Source organism: Lagenorhynchus albirostris, chromosome 13 (assembly GCF_949774975.1).
Source record: "Lagenorhynchus albirostris chromosome 13, mLagAlb1.1, whole genome shotgun sequence".
Taxonomy (NCBI): domain Eukaryota; kingdom Metazoa; phylum Chordata; class Mammalia; order Artiodactyla; family Delphinidae; genus Lagenorhynchus; species Lagenorhynchus albirostris.
This window is the reverse complement of record NC_083107.1, coordinates 5,971,406-5,989,253: the sequence shown is the minus strand read 5'-3', so window position 1 is coordinate 5,989,253 and position 17,848 is coordinate 5,971,406. Positions and strand designations below refer to the sequence as shown.

The following is a 17,848-nucleotide window of genomic DNA, read 5'->3' as shown; positions in this document are numbered from 1 at the left end:
ACAGTCCTAAGAAGGGGCAGCTTGAAGGGGTCCTAAGAAGCAGGTCCCCGTTCCTCAAAGAACTTGGTGTCTGGAAGCAGGCTGTCCTCTCTGTGAGCCGACCTCCGCCCCACGACTTGGATTTAAGCGCGCATCTGACTGAAATCCAGAAAGCAGTATTTCAAAAGTGGCTGGTGTGCTTCCAAGTAGGTCACCCTCGGCAAACATGCTGCTCTGGGCTTTCCAGAAACCACACACCAGAGGATAAAAGTTTCCCTGCCCTCACTTTACCTACTCACCTCTAACCACGCAACCAGATTTGAAATGCTGGCAGAAGCGGACGCTTTCCAGCTATCAACCTTGATGTCCTGTGGGATTGCCGTAGGTTGCCTCACTTTACGGCTTTGGCGTTTTTGGTTTTTTTTTTTCCTGAGCTGAACTAATGGAGACGTCTCAGTGAAGGGAACCAACCGCACGCCCACCAGACCTCACTGGGAGTGGGGACGTGAGTTTCACCCAGAAGGACAGCTTCATGGAAGGAAGTCTGATCTGTCTGTCCCAGGCCCCCGAGAGTAAGAAGCAGAGTGTCCCTGCCACCCAGACGGGGATGCGCGGCGTCCTTCTCCAGCAACGGTCATTGCTGCCGGATTAGATTGCAGAGGAATCACGATCACAGTCAAGAACGAATTGGTACCCAAGGGCATCGTTCCGCATGAGCATCTATTAAAATGGAGGGGTGAGGAACCGTCAGACCTTTATCAACCCCATCTTCCTGCTTGTTTCAGCCCGGGAGCAGGGAACTTTTGTCCGGGTTGTCCGATAATTGTGATAAAAATGTGCACAAGATATCCACTTGGAGGAGGGGACAAGGGCCTGTAGGAAGTTCAGTCTCCTGAGGATCCAGTAGTCAGGCCCTGTGGACCAACCGTCTGGGGGAGATCTTATCCCCTCACAAGCTCCTGGCCCCGACAAATACTCATTTTAATTGATGAATGCCAGGGCAAAGAAGAAATTCAAGTAAGACATGTATTTTCCCATTAGGGTGATTTTTTTTTTTCTTCAGTCCAGCCCATTGCAAACCCCCAGCTCCCTCGTGTGGCTCTCAGCCTTTCTCCGCATTGTTTTTTCCGAATGCCAAACAGAACTGGCAGAAAGAAAAGAAGAAGCGTGTATTACCCCAGCAAGATGGGTGGTGGCCCAGGCTAAAAACTGCACGGGATTATCTTGCTGCCACTCTCCTAAGAGCCCAGTCACCCGGCTGGCTTTTCACAACACACTGGGGGAAGGATACCGTGAAGAGAGAGAAAGAGAGTCTGGAAAGAGTGCGTAATTAGAGATGATTTCTCATGAAGGTGCAGAAAATTACTTTTCCCTCCACATTCTAACACTCCATCCCAAACATTTTGGACATTTATCACAAATGAAATTCAGGGACTTCATTCTTCCTTTACAAACCTCCTCATCAACTGTTTCACGTCTTCCCAGACACCTACCGGATTTGTTTTTTGTTTGTTCCAAGAAGGGCAGAGAAAGCTATTTGTCTCTCTCCTTGTGGACTGTTAGTGTGTTTTCCTACAGCTGTTGCGACTAATTTATCAGCAGGCCATCTCTGATCAGAATACTCCATTGTGTGGGCCTGATGGCTGAACCGATGCTGAGGAGAAAAAGTTACCTCTTTCTCCATTTATTCCCAGTTTGTGCTGTTGGTTGACCTTCCCTGTCACCATCCCTGCCTCTCCCTCCTTCTTTCCTATCCCTTTGGAAGCCCGTCCTCATACCCCCTGGGGTCTCCCTGCCCCCATGGTATCCTTATCTCCTCGTCATGACTGATGTGGGAGCGCACCTCTGTCATCAGGCAGACTTGGAAGCCAGCCCCGGATGCCAAGTGAGACACACCTCATCCTTCTTATCCTCCAGAGAACCTCTGGGATCTCTTGGTTTGGGCCCAAGAATGCCAGCCCACGCAAAGTTCTTTCGGGATCTCTGCAATCAGAGGCTTCAGTGATGAACGATCTGGGAGTAAAGAAGGGACTCCGTAACCCCTAGACCCTTTTAACATCCTGCATCTCCCCAAGCACGAGGCCCACGACGGGCGCTTGACTGTCTTCCACGGAGTGCTTTGCAGCTGGTTCACATCCCATCTCGCCCAGGCGTCCTTCTGACCGGTGTTAATGCATCAGGGGGCAGTGAGTCAGCCTGAGCCTCTGGAACCAGAACCGTGTCCGTGGGCCACCTTCCCACTGCGCGCCAGCCACCGGCAGTACCAGGCTGGGCTGTGGAAGGGAAGCCACCTTGGGATCTTAAGGTCTGCCTGTTGGTTGCTGGCCAGGATCAGAAGGTCTCTTCCCGAACTAGGCTTTAAGCCGTGAGGTGGAAGGTCATCTCGTGAGAGCATCGTTCAATAAACACATGTTGGACGCCTGCTGTGGGGAAGACGCCCACTCAGAGCTGGAGACAGATGCCTCGCCCCTGTTCCCGCGTGGGGAAGGCGAGTTCTTTAGCTTTGGGAAGGACAAGGTTGCTTCTTCTTTTGGATACTATAAAAGCTATGTCTTCACTCTACACAGAACATGTAAATCACTAAAAAGTATAGTTTGGTGAACGTTTTCTCCATTCCAGAACATACTAGATCAGTCGGGAATAACGGCTCTCTGTCTGCCTCGAAATAATCTAATTATGGCTCCCAGAGTCTCCTTTACATCTGACGCAAAGTAAACTACTTATTCTGGGGATTGTGTCCTCATATGTGTTTGAGGAGGGCAGAGGTAACAATTAAATATATCTCTAGTGTCTTGCAGTCCCTGCACGATAAATCAGTTTATTACAGATTAAAACAGATAGTTTTTCATTATTTGTATTAATGGGATGCAAACACATACTGGATCCTTTTACATGGCAAATAACCGCAAAATTACTTATCTTTGATAGTATATTGGGTTTTATAATTACACAAGATATAAATGTTGTAAAATAGTTATGAATAATACACCTCAAACAAAACAGTGAGGCTGCACTGTAATGATTCACTAGATTGTGCTCAGATCACTTTTGAGTGACTCTGGGGGGCGGGGCTGGGAAGTGTATCAATAGCAAGCATTCATCACTTTTGTTGGTTGTGTGTGTGTGTGTGTGTGTGCGCGCGCGCACACACACACGCACGTGTGCACACGCATGCCTGTTGGGTGGCGGGGAAAGGAAAAGTCTGGAAGCAGCCAGAGATCTGATAAGATGGGGCTGTGCTGCAATGAGTGGTTAATCCTTCTGAGAGGCTAGGGAGGCCAGTTGTAATTAGATCTATTTTTTTCTATGACTTAAATAGAAACAACTAATTAAATCCTTAATTAATGTTTTTAAACCACCTTGGGATAAGAAGTACCAGAGAAGTTACTCTAAGTATTCCCTGTTACCAGGAGGTCCCGGGGCACAGCCTGCTCTCGTTGACTCTAGAATTTGTGAGAAGGCTTCTGCTGAGAGGACAAGTCATTTCAGGTGCAACTGGCCAAAGGTTGAAAGCGTCCTCCTCCCCCTGGTTTTCCCCCAAGGTTTTCCCCTTGCCCTCTGTTACAGCTTTCAGCTTTGATTCACATTCGCCTTTGATCAGGCTTCATCTGCTTCGGGTTTTGTGAAGGGAGAAGCTTGTTTAGAAGGAATTTGCTCAGTTCCAGGCCCCTCTGTAAAAGATCTGGCTTATCAAGTGCAGACTCCAGGCAATCTTGAAATTTCCCTCCTGGGAAATTTCCATCTCTAAAGCCTTCGAAGTTATAAAAGGACTCTGGTAAAACCACCTTGGGAGACACCCAGGCCAATGGCAAGGTCTGCAAAACACCCACTTAATTTCCACGATCTGAGGCTCTGCCCCTTGAAGAAGTGGTCGGAGGCTGGTGTTCCCAACCTTGTCCCCCTCGCTGTAAATCGCTGAGGAAGGCGCTTACTGACAGCACGTGAATTTAGCAGCCGAAAGGATCAAACCAGCTCATGGTTTAGAGACAGATTAAAGAGACTTTCTCTTAAATGCCTGGGAAGTCCTCAGATGTTCACTTGGAAGGTCTTGCTATCCTGAAAGAGAATTTTATTAGGTTGTTTTCTGGCGGGAGATGTCTGATAGATTCAAGCAGAGAGGATATTTCACATCTGGGGAATTTTAAATGTCTTTTTATTATGCAGATGTTCACATCTGCAGGCCCTTCCCTTGTGTGGACTTATTTTCCTTTCTCTTGATGACTTCCTTGGCTCACCCTACAAATTGTGGAGGCCAACAACGGACAGATGTAAACTCTCTCAGGCCCACGATTTTTTATTTTACCCACTTTATATTCATGTTTGGAAACCTTTATTAGTATTTATGTGAATGCATTCAGAGACTATGTTTGGTAAAAGGAATTTATTCATGTTAGTGAGTAGAAGACCACTATAGATAGAAGACCCATTATAGATAGAAGACCCATTATAGATAGAATCACTTAGAAACCTGTAAGCATGGAAAACAAAGGATTCCCGGAAAGCCAAAATCCAAAGAGAGTCGCTCAGATTTCATTTTAGAACGCAGTTAGTTTTCTGACGCTTCCTATGTTCTCAGATTGGAAAACATAACTCTTTCTTAATCTGCAAGTTCAGAAATGTACAAGATATAATCAAATACATTTTAAAAAGAAAGAGGTGGTATAGTTTATCTCGAATAATTATCCTCAACCCTGGCTGCACGTTAGTAAATCTGGGGGGCTTTGAAAAGTGCGGGTACCTGGGCTTTACCCCGAGTTTCTGAATTAGCTGACCTGGGATGGGGGCAATCATGTAGAAGGTTCTGGGGAATCTGGAGAGAATTCAGTGAGTTTTCTCATATTGAACAGGGCTCTTCTTCCCACCTAGCAAACTCCACCTAAAATAGCAGAATTTGTCTCTGGCCTGGAGGGTAAAGCAGTTTTTCACAGGCACCATGAAGACAGGTATTCGGCTCCCAGGTCTCTGGGGGCCTGGTCTCAGCAACATGGTAGGCAGGAGCCCAGAAGAGCCCCCTCTTGGGAGTCCCAAGACCTGGGTGGAGGCCCGGCTGCATCATTTCCACTCTGAGTCACCTCAGTTAATATGCACAAGCTTCCTGGACCTCTCAGCATCCTCATTTGTAGAATAAGGGAAGTCACACCTTCCCGGACTTGTAAGAATGCATAAGACACAGTGAGCAGGTTTTGTCACCTGTGCAGGGAGTTTTCTCGTGGACACTGCATACCTGTTGGGGCCACCCTGAGTCCTGAGTCCATCTCCTCAGTGAAGCCGCTGCATCAGCATGGGCTCCTGGGGGTGGGTAGATGGGGGGTTTCAGGACAGAAGCCCTTGAATCCCAAGTGGGCCGCTCCAGGGCCAGGGGCAGAGGTGGGGTCACCGTGTGTCAAGACCTGCTACTTCCCCTGAGCCCATCAGTATCAGAAACACCGCCTGACGATGCAGCTTATCCTTTAGGACACTGGCTGATGTGCGCACCCAGGCCCTGCTGCAGCGTGGGGCCGGCTGCTTAGGTGGCAGAGAATTTTTCCCGGCACAGTAACCGCCGTGGCTGCAGGACTGTGGCGGGGGGGGGGGTGCAGAGCACTGTGTTGCTCACTCGAATTCCAGCTCTGTTTGGCCTCGTGCGAGTTGCTTCCCCGTCTGAGCCTCGGTTTCCTGTGCAGGGGGGATGAGAGTAGCACCTAGGTCCCCGAGTTGTGAAAATGAGGCAGTTGATGGACCTGAGGCCTCTCAGTTAGTGCCTGGTGGGGCTTGGCTCTGCACCAGCCGGGGCTGACCTGTGTCTCTTCCCCTCTGCCCAGCGCCCAGCCCCTCCTGTAACGGCTTTGACAGCGCCCTTTCGAGGCCCTGCCGAATGCCCCTGGGAAAGGAGGTCTGCTTCATTGCCACCGTTCGCCTGGCAACACCGCAATTCTTAAAGGCAAGTACCCGGAGAGGATTTATCATGCGGAGCGAGTACCACTGAGTCACACTGAGTGCTGGGTAATTCATTGTCTTTCTGGGAAAGAATAAGATTTCGATGAGCTCGTCACCGACTCTGAGAACGTTAAATGTCTGATTTCTGTACGGTGACAGCCCCGCAAGCTCTTTCCCCGAACTTTGGTGGCCTGCGAGCCATTTTGTTGGAAGGCAGCATGAATTGCTGGTCATCCTGCAGAGATGCTCTTCTAGAACTCTGTAAGCCTCCCTACCCTTCACATCCATGTTGACACCACTCAGGGCAGGTGGAGGTAAAAACTGAGTCAAATCGAGGGCTGGCCTGTGGTCTCTTATGTGTGATTGCTTTCGCATCAGAATTTAACGTCATGAACTCAACATGAATTGCATGAATTCAGCATTGCAGATTCAACGTTGCATGAATGTTGAGTTAAATCAGTCATTCAAATTCAGATGAAAAGCCATTTTCCACATGTTTACCACACGTCTAGATAATAGGAAGGGAGTGGTGTGACATTTTGGTTCTTAGGTATTTTTCCGCAGCTTGTGAAATAAATTTAGCATCATCTAATACCAAAATTAGCTACAGATGCGGAGTTGCAGTCCAAGACAACTTGGAGACTTGCTCCAAACGATTTTAACTTCTGTTGCCGACCGCGCATTCTTGAACTAACCGGCGGGGGGAGCATCTGGCACCCCGAGTAATAGCTTTCTCCCTCTTAATACAGGAAATGTGCATCGTTGACAAACCTTTAGAGGAATTCACTTCAAGACATAGCTTGGAATGGAAATTTTTATTTCTGGATCACAGGTTTGTGAAAAGAAAAACATATTTGGGTTGGGTGCTTTGCGAGTGCTTGTTTCCATGAGCCAGGCTCTCCTTGGGGGAGGAAAGTCAGGCCTGGTCTCTGCAAGAAGGGCTCTCTGGCAGTGGGGAAAGTGCTTCCCAGCCGGGGGCAGGAGGTTTCCCTCCACTGCATTTGCCCCCTCTGAGGATATGTCCTGGGTTTGGGTCAGAGCATCTCAGGAGAGCCAGGCATCGCAGCCTGGGACATCTTCGGGATACCCTCACCCGCCACCCGACTCGGGACCCTCTTCAGCTCCCATCAGGCAGGACCAGATGGGAAGGAAACTCTCATCTTATTTCTTTCACCACCCTTCTGTCCCTTTAACCCAATCTTCTTACTTTCTTTCGTGACATTTTTCACAGTTTAAGAACAAGAAATCTCCCCTTCCCACCCTTTGATTTTCTATTACACTTTGAGGTTGGGCTGAGCCAAGCTATAGCTGTTTTTAATTATTCAGTAGTGACCACATTTATGATTATCGGGGCCAGGTCAGGCCAAGGGAACTGAGTATCTAAATGCCAAAAAAATTTTGAGCACTTTGGAAAACACAGCCTCTCTGGCTTTGACCATTGCAAAATTATTTTCCTGCTCTTATTCTCGGGAAATGAGGCCCCCAGTTGATCATTACGCAAGCCCTGCGGTACTTCCTCTCTGATGAATGACCCCCCACTGTGCTCGGCAGAGCTCCTCCCATCATAGGATACCTGCCTTTTGAAGTTCTGGGAACCTCGGGCTATGACTACTACCACGTGGACGATCTGGAACTCCTGGCCAGGTGCCACCAGCACCGTGAGTACCTCACACCAGCCCCGGCCGAAGCCCCCCCCCCCCCCGCACCCCCGCTCTCTCCCCGGAGCCCTGACAGCAGGACTCTTAGGCTTTGGAAGTCAACTTAGTACTTGGTTTCTTCTGAGGTGGAGGGCTTGGTCTTCTCTGAGATGATCTAGGAGTAGGTGGAGGTCCCTATCCGGATCCCCCCGTGTTTTGCGTTCACCCGGAATTGACTTTGGTCTGTCTGCTTCCACCTCCAGCCCCTTCCCAGCACTCCTGACATATGCAGGCTCTTTGATCTTAAGAAGCTAAGGTGATGCTGGTCCGTGGTTTTTTTCTAAGTTACGCAGTAACGTTTCAAAGACAAAATACCGAATTCACGTAACTCTTCTTTAGTCAGCAGACATGTGTGGGTCACAAGCAACAGGTCAGATACTGAGCGAGGCCCACAGCAGAAAGATGACCGGAATCCCCTTGCTGCCCTGCAGGAGGAAGGTTTGCTGGAAAAGCAGTGACTTGACGGGATGTTGGTGTCTGGAAGGGGCTGTGCACAGGATATCGAGGGGCTCAGGGGAGGGTCCCTCACCCCGCTGGGGGACGGGGTCAGGGAAGGCGCTGTGCCACAGACGAGGGGAACACACTGGCGAAGGGATGGGGGGCGAGGCTCATGGTGTGACGGAGGGGAAACCACAAGCACATCTGGGTTCTCACTTAGCGAGAGGGGTCGAGAATTCACCATTTAAAGCCATATTTTTGGCGCCAGGTTCTACCTTTGAGCAGGAACATTTGTAGTAATACTGACCTACGGTTCCTGCTACACGGCTTGACCGCCAGCACTGCATTTTGCCGGATGCCCGTCTGTCTGACCCATCGTAATCTCGTTGACACGAGAACAGGCGTGAATTCCATCAGGAGCCGCCCTTAGGTGTTAATAAGCCTCACCTTTAACACGTTAACCCCTTGCTTCTCGCTCGAAGGTGGTCCTCGAGCAGAGCGCGGGTGTCAGAAGGAGTTTGTTAGACGTATAGATCCTCAGGTTCCCCGCCGCCAGGCCTGTGGAATCAGAGCATCCGTTTTAACAGGATCCCCTAGCGCTCCGGGGGCCCGTGAAATGTGAGAAGCACGGCTACTTCAAGCCGTTGGCCGCTTCTGACTCTTCCAAGGGAGAAAGGCCACCCTGGGTGTAGAACTACCTTTAGCGTCTGAAGGAGCGGGCAAGACACTCTCAGTCTGTTGGGCCTCTACCCTGACCCGCCCCGCCTTTTGAAGTTCCCTCCTTTTTTTTTAAGCTTTAGAACATTTGATTAACAATTATGATGATCAGGCCTTTTAAAATGACCTCAAGATATTAGTCTCCTAGGGAAACAGAACAGAGGTTTTTGATAAGGACAAACTGTCCATTGAAGAGGTTTTTCTAGACACCCTGGAAGACAGTAAACGGTATGATTCCTGTAAAGTATCAGGAAAGTGTTTTCTGAGCACTCTGGGATGTATTTTAGGTAGTCGAGAAGGTCCCTCCTCCTTTTGTGTTGAGGAGAGGCTGACGGCATCTTGAGTTTATAATCCAGTTGGATCTTCCTGTGAGTAACTTAGTTGTCCACCTGCGTCTCCAGCTGTCCCCTTAGCAGTGTGTTGGTACAATCTTCACTTAATCATGTCTCAGGCTCAAAGAATTTATTACAAATATTACTTTATTGGTAGATGCAGTGCCTCCTTTTCACTTGAGTCTCCTAGTTGGTTTTCTCTTGATCGTTTGCATGAATAGGAGCTAAATTCCAGGCACTGAGGCAATAAAACCCATCGGCTCTGCATAGCACGGGGAGATCAGCGCAGTGCTTTGCCACCACCTAGAGGGGTGCGATAGGGAGGGTGGGAGGCAGACGCAAGAGGGAGGAGATATGGGAACATATGTATAACTGATTCACTTTGTTATACAGCAGAAACTAACACACCATTGTAAAGCAATTATACTCCAATAAAGATGTTAAAAAAAAAAAAATACCCAACTGCTGGGACTTCCCTGGTGGCGCAGTGGAGAAGACTCCACGCTCCCAATGCAGGGGACCCGGGTTCGATCCCTGGGCAGGGAACTAGATCCCACGTGCATGCCGCAACTAAGAGTTCCCATGCTGCAACTAAGGAGCCCGCCTGCCGCAACTAAGACCTGGCGCGACCAAATAAATAAATAAAAATAAAGCCCAGCTGCTCCTCTTCCTGGGACCCGTGGCCCAGCTTTCTGCCCTGCCCCAGGCTTAAACCAGCAGCATCCGTGTGTGCTGGGCGCCCCCAGGGAAGCCAGAAGAGACTTAACCGTAGGGGCTCCACGCAGCCCTGCACGGTGGAGCCGCGGTGGAAGGCACCTGTGGCCGATTCTCTATTTAGAACCGCGTAGAAGGAGGATGCACAGCAGACTGGCAGCCGCAGGATCTGTCCAGAGGCTGCTGGCTGGCATGTCTATTTTCAGTCTAGTTCTCCCAGCGTCTGAATTGTCTTTCCCACGCTGGGCTCCCGCAGCTCCAAAGACGGCTCCACCTGCAGCAGGAGGATGAGCCCCAGGAAAGCCAGGGCCTCTCTTTAATTAAATTCCAGTTGGAGAATCTGCCCTGATTTAAGGCTCTCTTAAGCCTTTGAGCATTTGGGAAAGCAGACGAATCATTCCTCCGTCGTTTCAGAATATTCGTTATCATTTACCGTGACCTCGATAATGACTTAAAATCCATCACAACTGGGGAAGTGACCAATGTGTGGCGCTGTCTTTTTGAAAGCTGGTGTTTTTAACAGTAACTTTGGGGCCAAAGGACCATTTTCGTCTTAACGTTGGTGATGTGCAGACTCCACCTTCTGTTCACAGTGATGCAGTTCGGCAAAGGGAAGTCGTGTTGCTACCGGTTTCTGACGAAAGGGCAGCAGTGGATTTGGCTGCAGACTCACTACTACATCACCTACCACCAGTGGAACTCCAAGCCCGAGTTCATCGTGTGCACGCACTCAGTGGTCAGGTGCGGGCAGGGGGCTGGGAGGGTGGGCCAGGCCCGCGGCAGCTCCGTCAGAGCCCCATCATCCTCAGTGGACCCCGTTTCTGAGGAGTGAGCCCCGGGCTTGAATTCTTCAGCGGGGCCTGGGCCGTGCTCTGCAGTGAACAGGATAGTCCGCAGAGCTCAGATCCCTTCCGGCTCCACACCCAGCCCTGTGCTCCCAGGGCTGAGGCTTCCTCCCAGCGTCCCGTCAGGCCCCTCTGAAAGCCTCATTGAGCTCTTCCAGGCGGCCAGGATGTTCCTGAGTAAGTTACTGCTTCAGTGACCTACTTACATATTTTCCCCTCATCTCCACCCGGCCCCCAGCCTTCCCTTGTTGCTGTTTGGAGAAGAAGATTAAAATTTTGCCTCTAAATAACTCAGAGACATAGTCCCCTTTTTGAACACTTTAAAAAAACCCTGCTGGCAACCGAGGCAGGGTTGGTACAAGAGCCAGGCTGCCAGTGGGTTCCTGGCCGTCCCGTGGCCTCGGGGGCGCCCCCAGCCCAGCGTGGGTGGGCGGGGCTTCCAAGGGAGGCAGCACACCGGGATTCCCTGGACGTGGCTGTGCGGGTCACAGTCCCTCCCAAAGGTAAAGGAGAGGTGCTATTTGGGGGTTTCCCAACTATACAAATTTTAAGAACATAAATCGGTTTTAAACTGGTCTAGAGGAGAGCATTGGAGGAGAGCAAAGAAAGAAGGACTGCATTTTGTATATGTACATAACAGATAGATGATAGATAACAGATGATAGGTGGAGAGATACATACCTACTGCGTTATATACATGTACATAAGAGGTGGATGATTGATAGCATGTAATGGGTAGGTAGGTAGGTGGAGAGATGGATGGGTAGATAATAGATAAATAGATAATGGATGGCTAGATAGATAATATATGGATAGATAGATAATGGATGGATGGATAGATACATAGGTAATAGATGGATAGATAATAGATGATGGATGGATAGATAATAGATGATGGATGGATGATAGATAATAGATGGATAAATAGGTAGATAATAGATACATGGATAGATAATAGATGATGGGTGGGTGGATAGACAATAGATGGATAGATGATGGATGGATAGATAATAGATGATGGATGGATGGATAGATGGATAGATAATGGATAGACAGGTAGATAAATAATAGATACGTGAATGGATAGATAATAGATGATGGATGGATAGATAATGGATAGATGATGGATGGATAGATAATAGATGATGGATGGATAGATAGATGGATAGATAGATAATAGATAGATGATAGATGGATGGATAGATATAGGTAGGTAGATAGATAATGGATGGATAGACAACACACACACACACACACACACACAAGCACAAGTAAATCCCTCGTCTTTAGTAGGTGGGGAAGGAGGAGAGATAAGAAACACAGGTATTTCTTGGCCAGTGGCCGTGATCAGCACATTGCACACCCACTCTCAGGGACCTGACCCTGGCCTCCCAGCCTACCCTGGGCACGTCAGCAGCCAGTGGTTTCTGATTCCATGGCCAGTCCCCCGTCTCTGCCTGGGCCTTTGCCAGAGAAGCCCTGTGCCCCCAGGGGAGGTGGACATCATCAGCTCCTTCCTCCTCAGATCTGACCTGGACCCTGTTCTTCCTCTGCGTCTTCTATCTCCCAGATCCCAGATTTTCAGAGAAAGTAGGGAGTGACCTATTGAGTAAACGAGGTCACAAGCATTCTATAGGCCCAAGACCCCTCGCCCAGCCTGCGTCTCCACACACGAGGCAGAAGCCACAGCTGAGTCACTCAGCCATCCCCACGTTGAACTGATTTACCCGCGCTATTCAAAAAGTGGGTCCATAGACTAATCGACAGTCTGGGTCTGGTTAGTTCTAGGTTTGGTCGAAAGAAAGCTTCCGGCAGTTTCATAGTCTGTTATTACTAAAAAAAAAACCTTATGTGTCACTTCCTCCTGTGCATAGTCCAAACTGAGTAGGTCTTAAGAAAGTCTTCTAATTATTTGAAGGCTGAGGCTCATTCTGTAGAGGAAAGTAGGTTTCTAAAGGCAATTATGTTTGGGGGTTTCGGGCTGAGGGTAGAGATCAGTAAAGGAGAAGGAAATAAAAACATCCTGGAAAGGGAGGTAATTATGAATGTCCCAGTGGAAGTGACTGCAGTGGAATTAAGGCCCAGAAAGAAACTCCATCCTCAGATGAGTAACAGGGCTAACCTCCTTGCCGGTGGCTGTTCTGGGAGGGGTATCACACCGGGAACCTGGACCTGTCACACTAGCCCTCTTTGCTGGTGTCGTCCTGGAATATACCCCCTCCAGCTGTGGTCTCTTGATTTCCTGAGCAGTTACGCGGAGGTCCGGGTGGAAAGAAGGCAAGAGCTGGCCCTGGAGGACCCACTTCTGGAGACCGTCCACCCTTCGGCACTGAAGGTATCCTGATGCCCAGCAGAGGGTAAAGGCAAAGTGTGGTTAAGTAGAATCTTCCGTGAGTTGTGATCATACAAACGGTCATACTAAACATGGCGGGTCGTATTTATTGAGCTCTTGCTATGTTCCCAGTACTATTCAGTGTAATTTTGGGGTATTTGCCTATTTGCCTCTTGTGAGGTTCCTGTGAGGTGGGCACTGTTACTGTCCTTCTTCAGGTGAGACAGCAGCACACAGAGGATGTAGCTAACGTACCCAAAGCCGCCGAGGCCGGGAACTCACAGAGCTGTGCGAGAAGCAGCCTCTGGACTCAGAGCAGGGCTGGGCGCTTCCCAGCCTTAGAGAATGGCCGTGCAGACACCCCTCAGAGATGCTGTGGGTTCCAGACCACCGCAGTAAAGCGAAGGTCGCAGTAAAGCGAGTCACACACATTTTTTTTTGGTTTCCCAGTGCATATAAAAGATCTGTTTACACTCTACTGTAGCCTATTAAGTGTGCAATGGTATTAGGCTTTTTTAAATTGTACCTACCTTAATTTAAAAATACTTCATTGCTGAAAAAGTGCTAAGTACCATCTGGCAAGGCAGGGATGCCACAAACCTTCCATTTGTACAAAATCGCGCTCCCTGCGAAGTGTGATAAAGTGGAACGTGATAAATGAGGTCTGCCTGTAGCACGTCCACTTGGTGTGTGTCCCACGGGTGAAAAGTTGGGGGTTACTCCGTCGTCCCATCGAGGCAGGGAATAGTCTGTGTGCCCTGCCCTCCCCTTAGCCTAAGGCCTCTGCCTACAAAAGAGCGTCCCACAAGCACGCTGCCCCTCGCACACCCTCGTGGCTTCACTGGCAGGGTACTTTCCATTTCTGTGTCTGGGGCTCTGAGCTGACAGCCTTGTTGGAGCCAGCTTTGCATCAGGGAGCTCCGAGAGGTGCTGGAGAGGTATTTCTCTTCCCAAAGCCCAGACCTCCTTCCTCGCCCAGCCTGAACCCCCTGGACCCTCTGGCCAGGCTGCCCCCGTCTCTGCTCCTGGCGTGTCAGACACCTGGAAGGGAACTTGGAAGTAGACGAGAGCTCTTTCTCAAAGGTCATTCTTCAAGCAAACACAAATGTTGGGAGAAAAAGAGAGAAAGCAAGAAAGGGAGTGTTGTATTTCATCAAAGCTAAGAAGCCATCAGTTGTAAGGTCTACCATTATTTTATCTCGACTGAGAAAGAGAAGATGCTGCCAATCTGTGCAGTCAGGATTTCTTATCATTAGTTGAAGGACACATCCCAATTTCAGATATGTCAAAACGTGAGAGGGAAAGGGCCTCGTAGAACTGATGAGACAGGGTTCACGTTCCAGCCTGCCCGTGACCTAGAATCCAGTCTCTGGCCGGAAACTGACGCAGCAGCAGTGGTCCAACAAAAGCATCTCTGATCCATTGAGAACTCAGTTGGGAAGAGGGAGAAATCCCCTTTAAAGACCAGACAGCGGTCGCATCTTTGCTGAGCCTCCCCTGCTGGCGGGCTACGTGGTGACGTGTTGTACGGTGATTCATAACCAGCTCACTGATGAGACACCCCTGTCATCGTTTATGGATGTGTTACCCGGCTCTGTCCATTCATGCATCGTGTAGCATGTCCAAGGGTGGAATTAAGCTGTTAATAGGCAGGTGTTAGACACACCATACGCCACAGCTGAAGATCGCGCCGAGTGTATATCGTCCAGTCGGAAACGGATTATTGAGGTTTCCAATCCTTTGGGAATATTAGAGCCCAACGGAACTTCTCATCGACCTGCACTTATGTATAAGCACACAAATATGATCTCAGGCTGCCAGGTTAAGCAGCCCCTTTTAAAGGAAAAGCTCCAGGACCGTGCTTTTCAAACTCTCAGCGGTAAGGGACCATTTGGTTTTTTAATTTCAAACCTGTCACTGACGCAGGCTTTTTTAGAATGCAAATTCCCCTGCTTGGATGGGATGTGTGGCTACGTCAAACGGCTACAAAAGCTTCTCAGCTCCTGCTCTCACTTCCTGTACTTACTTCTCTGCTGACCAGGAGCATACAATTCGCCAACGGCCATGGGCCAGGGACCCCACTCTGAGGGGTGTGATCTGGGAGACACTGACCAAGCAACAGGACCTCAAAATGAACATTTAGCACAGCAAACCCAGGCACGTCCTGCGCTTCTGTTTTGCACAAAGGCCCGTAGGTCTCGCAGCAATCATTTCAGCCGTACGCGGGCTCACGCAGTGTCCACCCTCACTGGAGCCACGACTCAAAATACAGAACAGCCACGTAGCGTCACACACGGAGATTTAAGAACTGAGACCAGGAGACGTCAAGCAGCCCAGGAATCTCATCATCCTTCTGAGACCAGGTAGAAGCCTAGCCCAGGAGAGTAAGCATTACGTTCCTTCTTTAGCTTGAAAATCATTATAATCCCTGTTTTCTTAGGCTTATGACACCTACACCAATGCAGGACGGCGTTGCAAAGTCACAGCTGCTTTCTCACCCTTCTGTGCTCAAGGCAGAGGCATCCGGGGGGCCCAGCATCAGTTGGGATCCAGGGGTCAAGAATTGGAGACCATTGGCCCTTTTTCTGTTCTCCAGTCGGGGGCCCTGAGATTGCAGAGGAAGTGCATTGGGGAGATAGTGTCCAGAAGGGTCCAAAGGCGTTCGTTTCATGGGAGCATTAATAATCCAGTACCGCCACCAACCTTATGTCTAGACCCGGCCTCTCCGCCTGCTTCTGGGAAAGCCAAGATTCTGGGCATGAGGTGACAGTTTTAAGGAAAAAACAAAATGCCGAATCCCTTATGAAAATCTAAACTATCAAACTACAGGGTAAGAAAGTATAATAAACACTGCTTACAGGCTACCAGCCTCTCGAAGATGCTAGATTACATCTTTGTATAAATAGTCCACCCGAATGTGTTTGGAATTATCTCCAAACCGTTATAGTATTTCTCTCCATACCCTTCAAAGTTTCCTAAATATTTAGAGAACAACTGAAGTCACCTAATTCATTGCCGTGATCTCGATGCTGAAATGTGGAACTCAGTGTGCGTGTGTGCGTGCGTGCGTGCGTGCGTGCCTGTCTGTGTGTGTGTGTGTTTCAGCACAAGGGCTCCAGCCTGGAAGCTCAGCAGCACTTTAATGCGCTCGACGTGGGCACCTCGGGCCTTAACACCAGCCACTCACCATCGGCGTCCTCAAGAAGTTCCCACAAATCCTCGCGCACGGCTGTGTCCGAACCCACCTGTGAGTGTGACACCGCGGAGGGAAGGGGTGGGCGCCTGTTGGGCTGGGGTGGTGGTGGGTATACAGAGAGTCCCACGAGGGACCCCCGAACTTGAGGAGAAGCGGGGCAGTCCGTGGTCTGCAGCAGAAGTTGCCATTCGGTTGCCGTGCCTTCCCTTCTATCCCGCTGGTCTCTTCCCCCCACCCCCGCCCCGGCTCCACACTCTGGTTCCTCCACTGGCTCACGCAGCCGACATAAAGCAGGCGACGTGCAGACCCGGTGAGGTGTGTGATCAGGCAGCTGACTGGACCATGTGGACAGAAAGCTCGTGGATGCTCTGCTGTCATCCACCTGCTCCCAGGGGATGCTGGAGGCAGGCAGAGCCTCTGTGGTTCTCAAAACCACCTCCACTTCCGCTGGGCTTCCTTTATCAGATTCCAACCAGGCCCGTGTTGCATGCACACCGTGGTCACTGTTCCCCTCTTTTGATAAGGAAGCTGTTAAGCGTGTGCAAGTCTGAAAGGCGATGTGTTTCTTGCAGCTACTCCAGGCAAGCTGAGGGCAGAGGCCGGCACCACGGCTTTGCCAAGATCGGCTCAAGAGCTCCCCGTGCTGGGGCTCAGCCAGGCAGCCACGATGCCGGTACGTGAGTGACCCCAAACTTCTCACCCAGCCTGTGCTATGGCATTGCGGGGGCCTGCAGGGCCACAGGACCGCGTGCTGCATCTTCGCAGAGAACCAGCTGTACTTAGAGATTGCTGGTGGCAAGTGGGGGTGGGAAGTTAAGATGTTTAATTGGCAGCAAATTTGAAACATTTTTATTCCAAAATTAACATGGATGTATATCCATAGAATTCAAAATCCAAAAGAGTTTTAAAGATAAAGTTCAAAACTTCAAATTTGGGGTTACACCCCCAGAGCCTCTGGGGGTACGTGATTAGGACCCTCCTATTTTAGATCCCATTTCACTCCAGTGTAAATGTCTGAGAAGCTTGATGTCAACAAGAAGGTCCCCCTGCATATATCAGGCAGTGTCCCTCATATATGCCAGGCCTTTCCAGAACATCAGGGAACGTGTGGCCTCCTAGAAAGCACGCTGGCTGGATGCAAGGTCACTGAGGTACCTACCACACTCCCGTTATCCATCACCATGGAACAAACCACACCAAACTCAGTGGCATAAAGCAACAGTCATGGGGCTTCCCTGGTGGCACAGTGGTTAAGAATCCACCTGCCAGTGCAGGGGACACGGGTTTGAGCCCTGGTCTGGGAAGATCCCACATGCCGCGGAGCAACTAAGGCCGTGTGCCACAACTACTGAGTGTGCGTTCTAGAGCCCGTGAGCCACAACTACCGAGCCTGCGTGCCGCAACTACTGAAGCCTGTGTGCCTAGAGCCCGTGCTCCGCAACAAGAGAAGCCACCGCAATGAGAAGCCCGCGCACTGCAAAGAAGACTAGTCCCTGCTCGCTGCAACTAGAGAAAGCCCGCGCACAGCAACAAAGACCCAACGCAGCTAAAAATAAATAAGTTAAAAAACACGAAAAAAAAGAAAGAAAGCAACAGTCGTTTTCCACGTTCATGGATTCTGCATCAGGAATTCAGAAAAGGCACAGTGGGAGTGACTCCTCTTTGCCGCCTGGTGTCGGAAG

General features: G+C 49.9%; 1 protein-coding gene across 6 annotated transcripts in view; it reads left to right on the top strand.

Annotated features, from left to right (window-relative positions):
* Positions 1 to 17,848, top strand: part of NPAS2 (neuronal PAS domain protein 2) — a 181,510-nt gene that overhangs the window by 142,645 nt on the left and 21,017 nt on the right. For 5 of the 6 annotated variants that reach the window (XM_060168870.1, XM_060168869.1, XM_060168867.1 and 2 more), the window contains 7 exons: positions 5,781 to 5,899; positions 6,645 to 6,727; positions 7,447 to 7,553; positions 10,387 to 10,534; positions 12,889 to 12,973; positions 16,076 to 16,217; positions 16,739 to 16,839. In XM_060168870.1, the coding sequence (XP_060024853.1) occupies positions 5,781 to 5,899; positions 6,645 to 6,727; positions 7,447 to 7,553; positions 10,387 to 10,534; positions 12,889 to 12,973; positions 16,076 to 16,217; positions 16,739 to 16,839 (785 nt within the window). The remainder of the gene's footprint in view (positions 1 to 5,780; positions 5,900 to 6,644; positions 6,728 to 7,446; positions 7,554 to 10,386; positions 10,535 to 12,888; positions 12,974 to 16,075; positions 16,218 to 16,738; positions 16,840 to 17,848) is intronic. The other variant, XM_060168872.1, reaches the window with a different exon arrangement.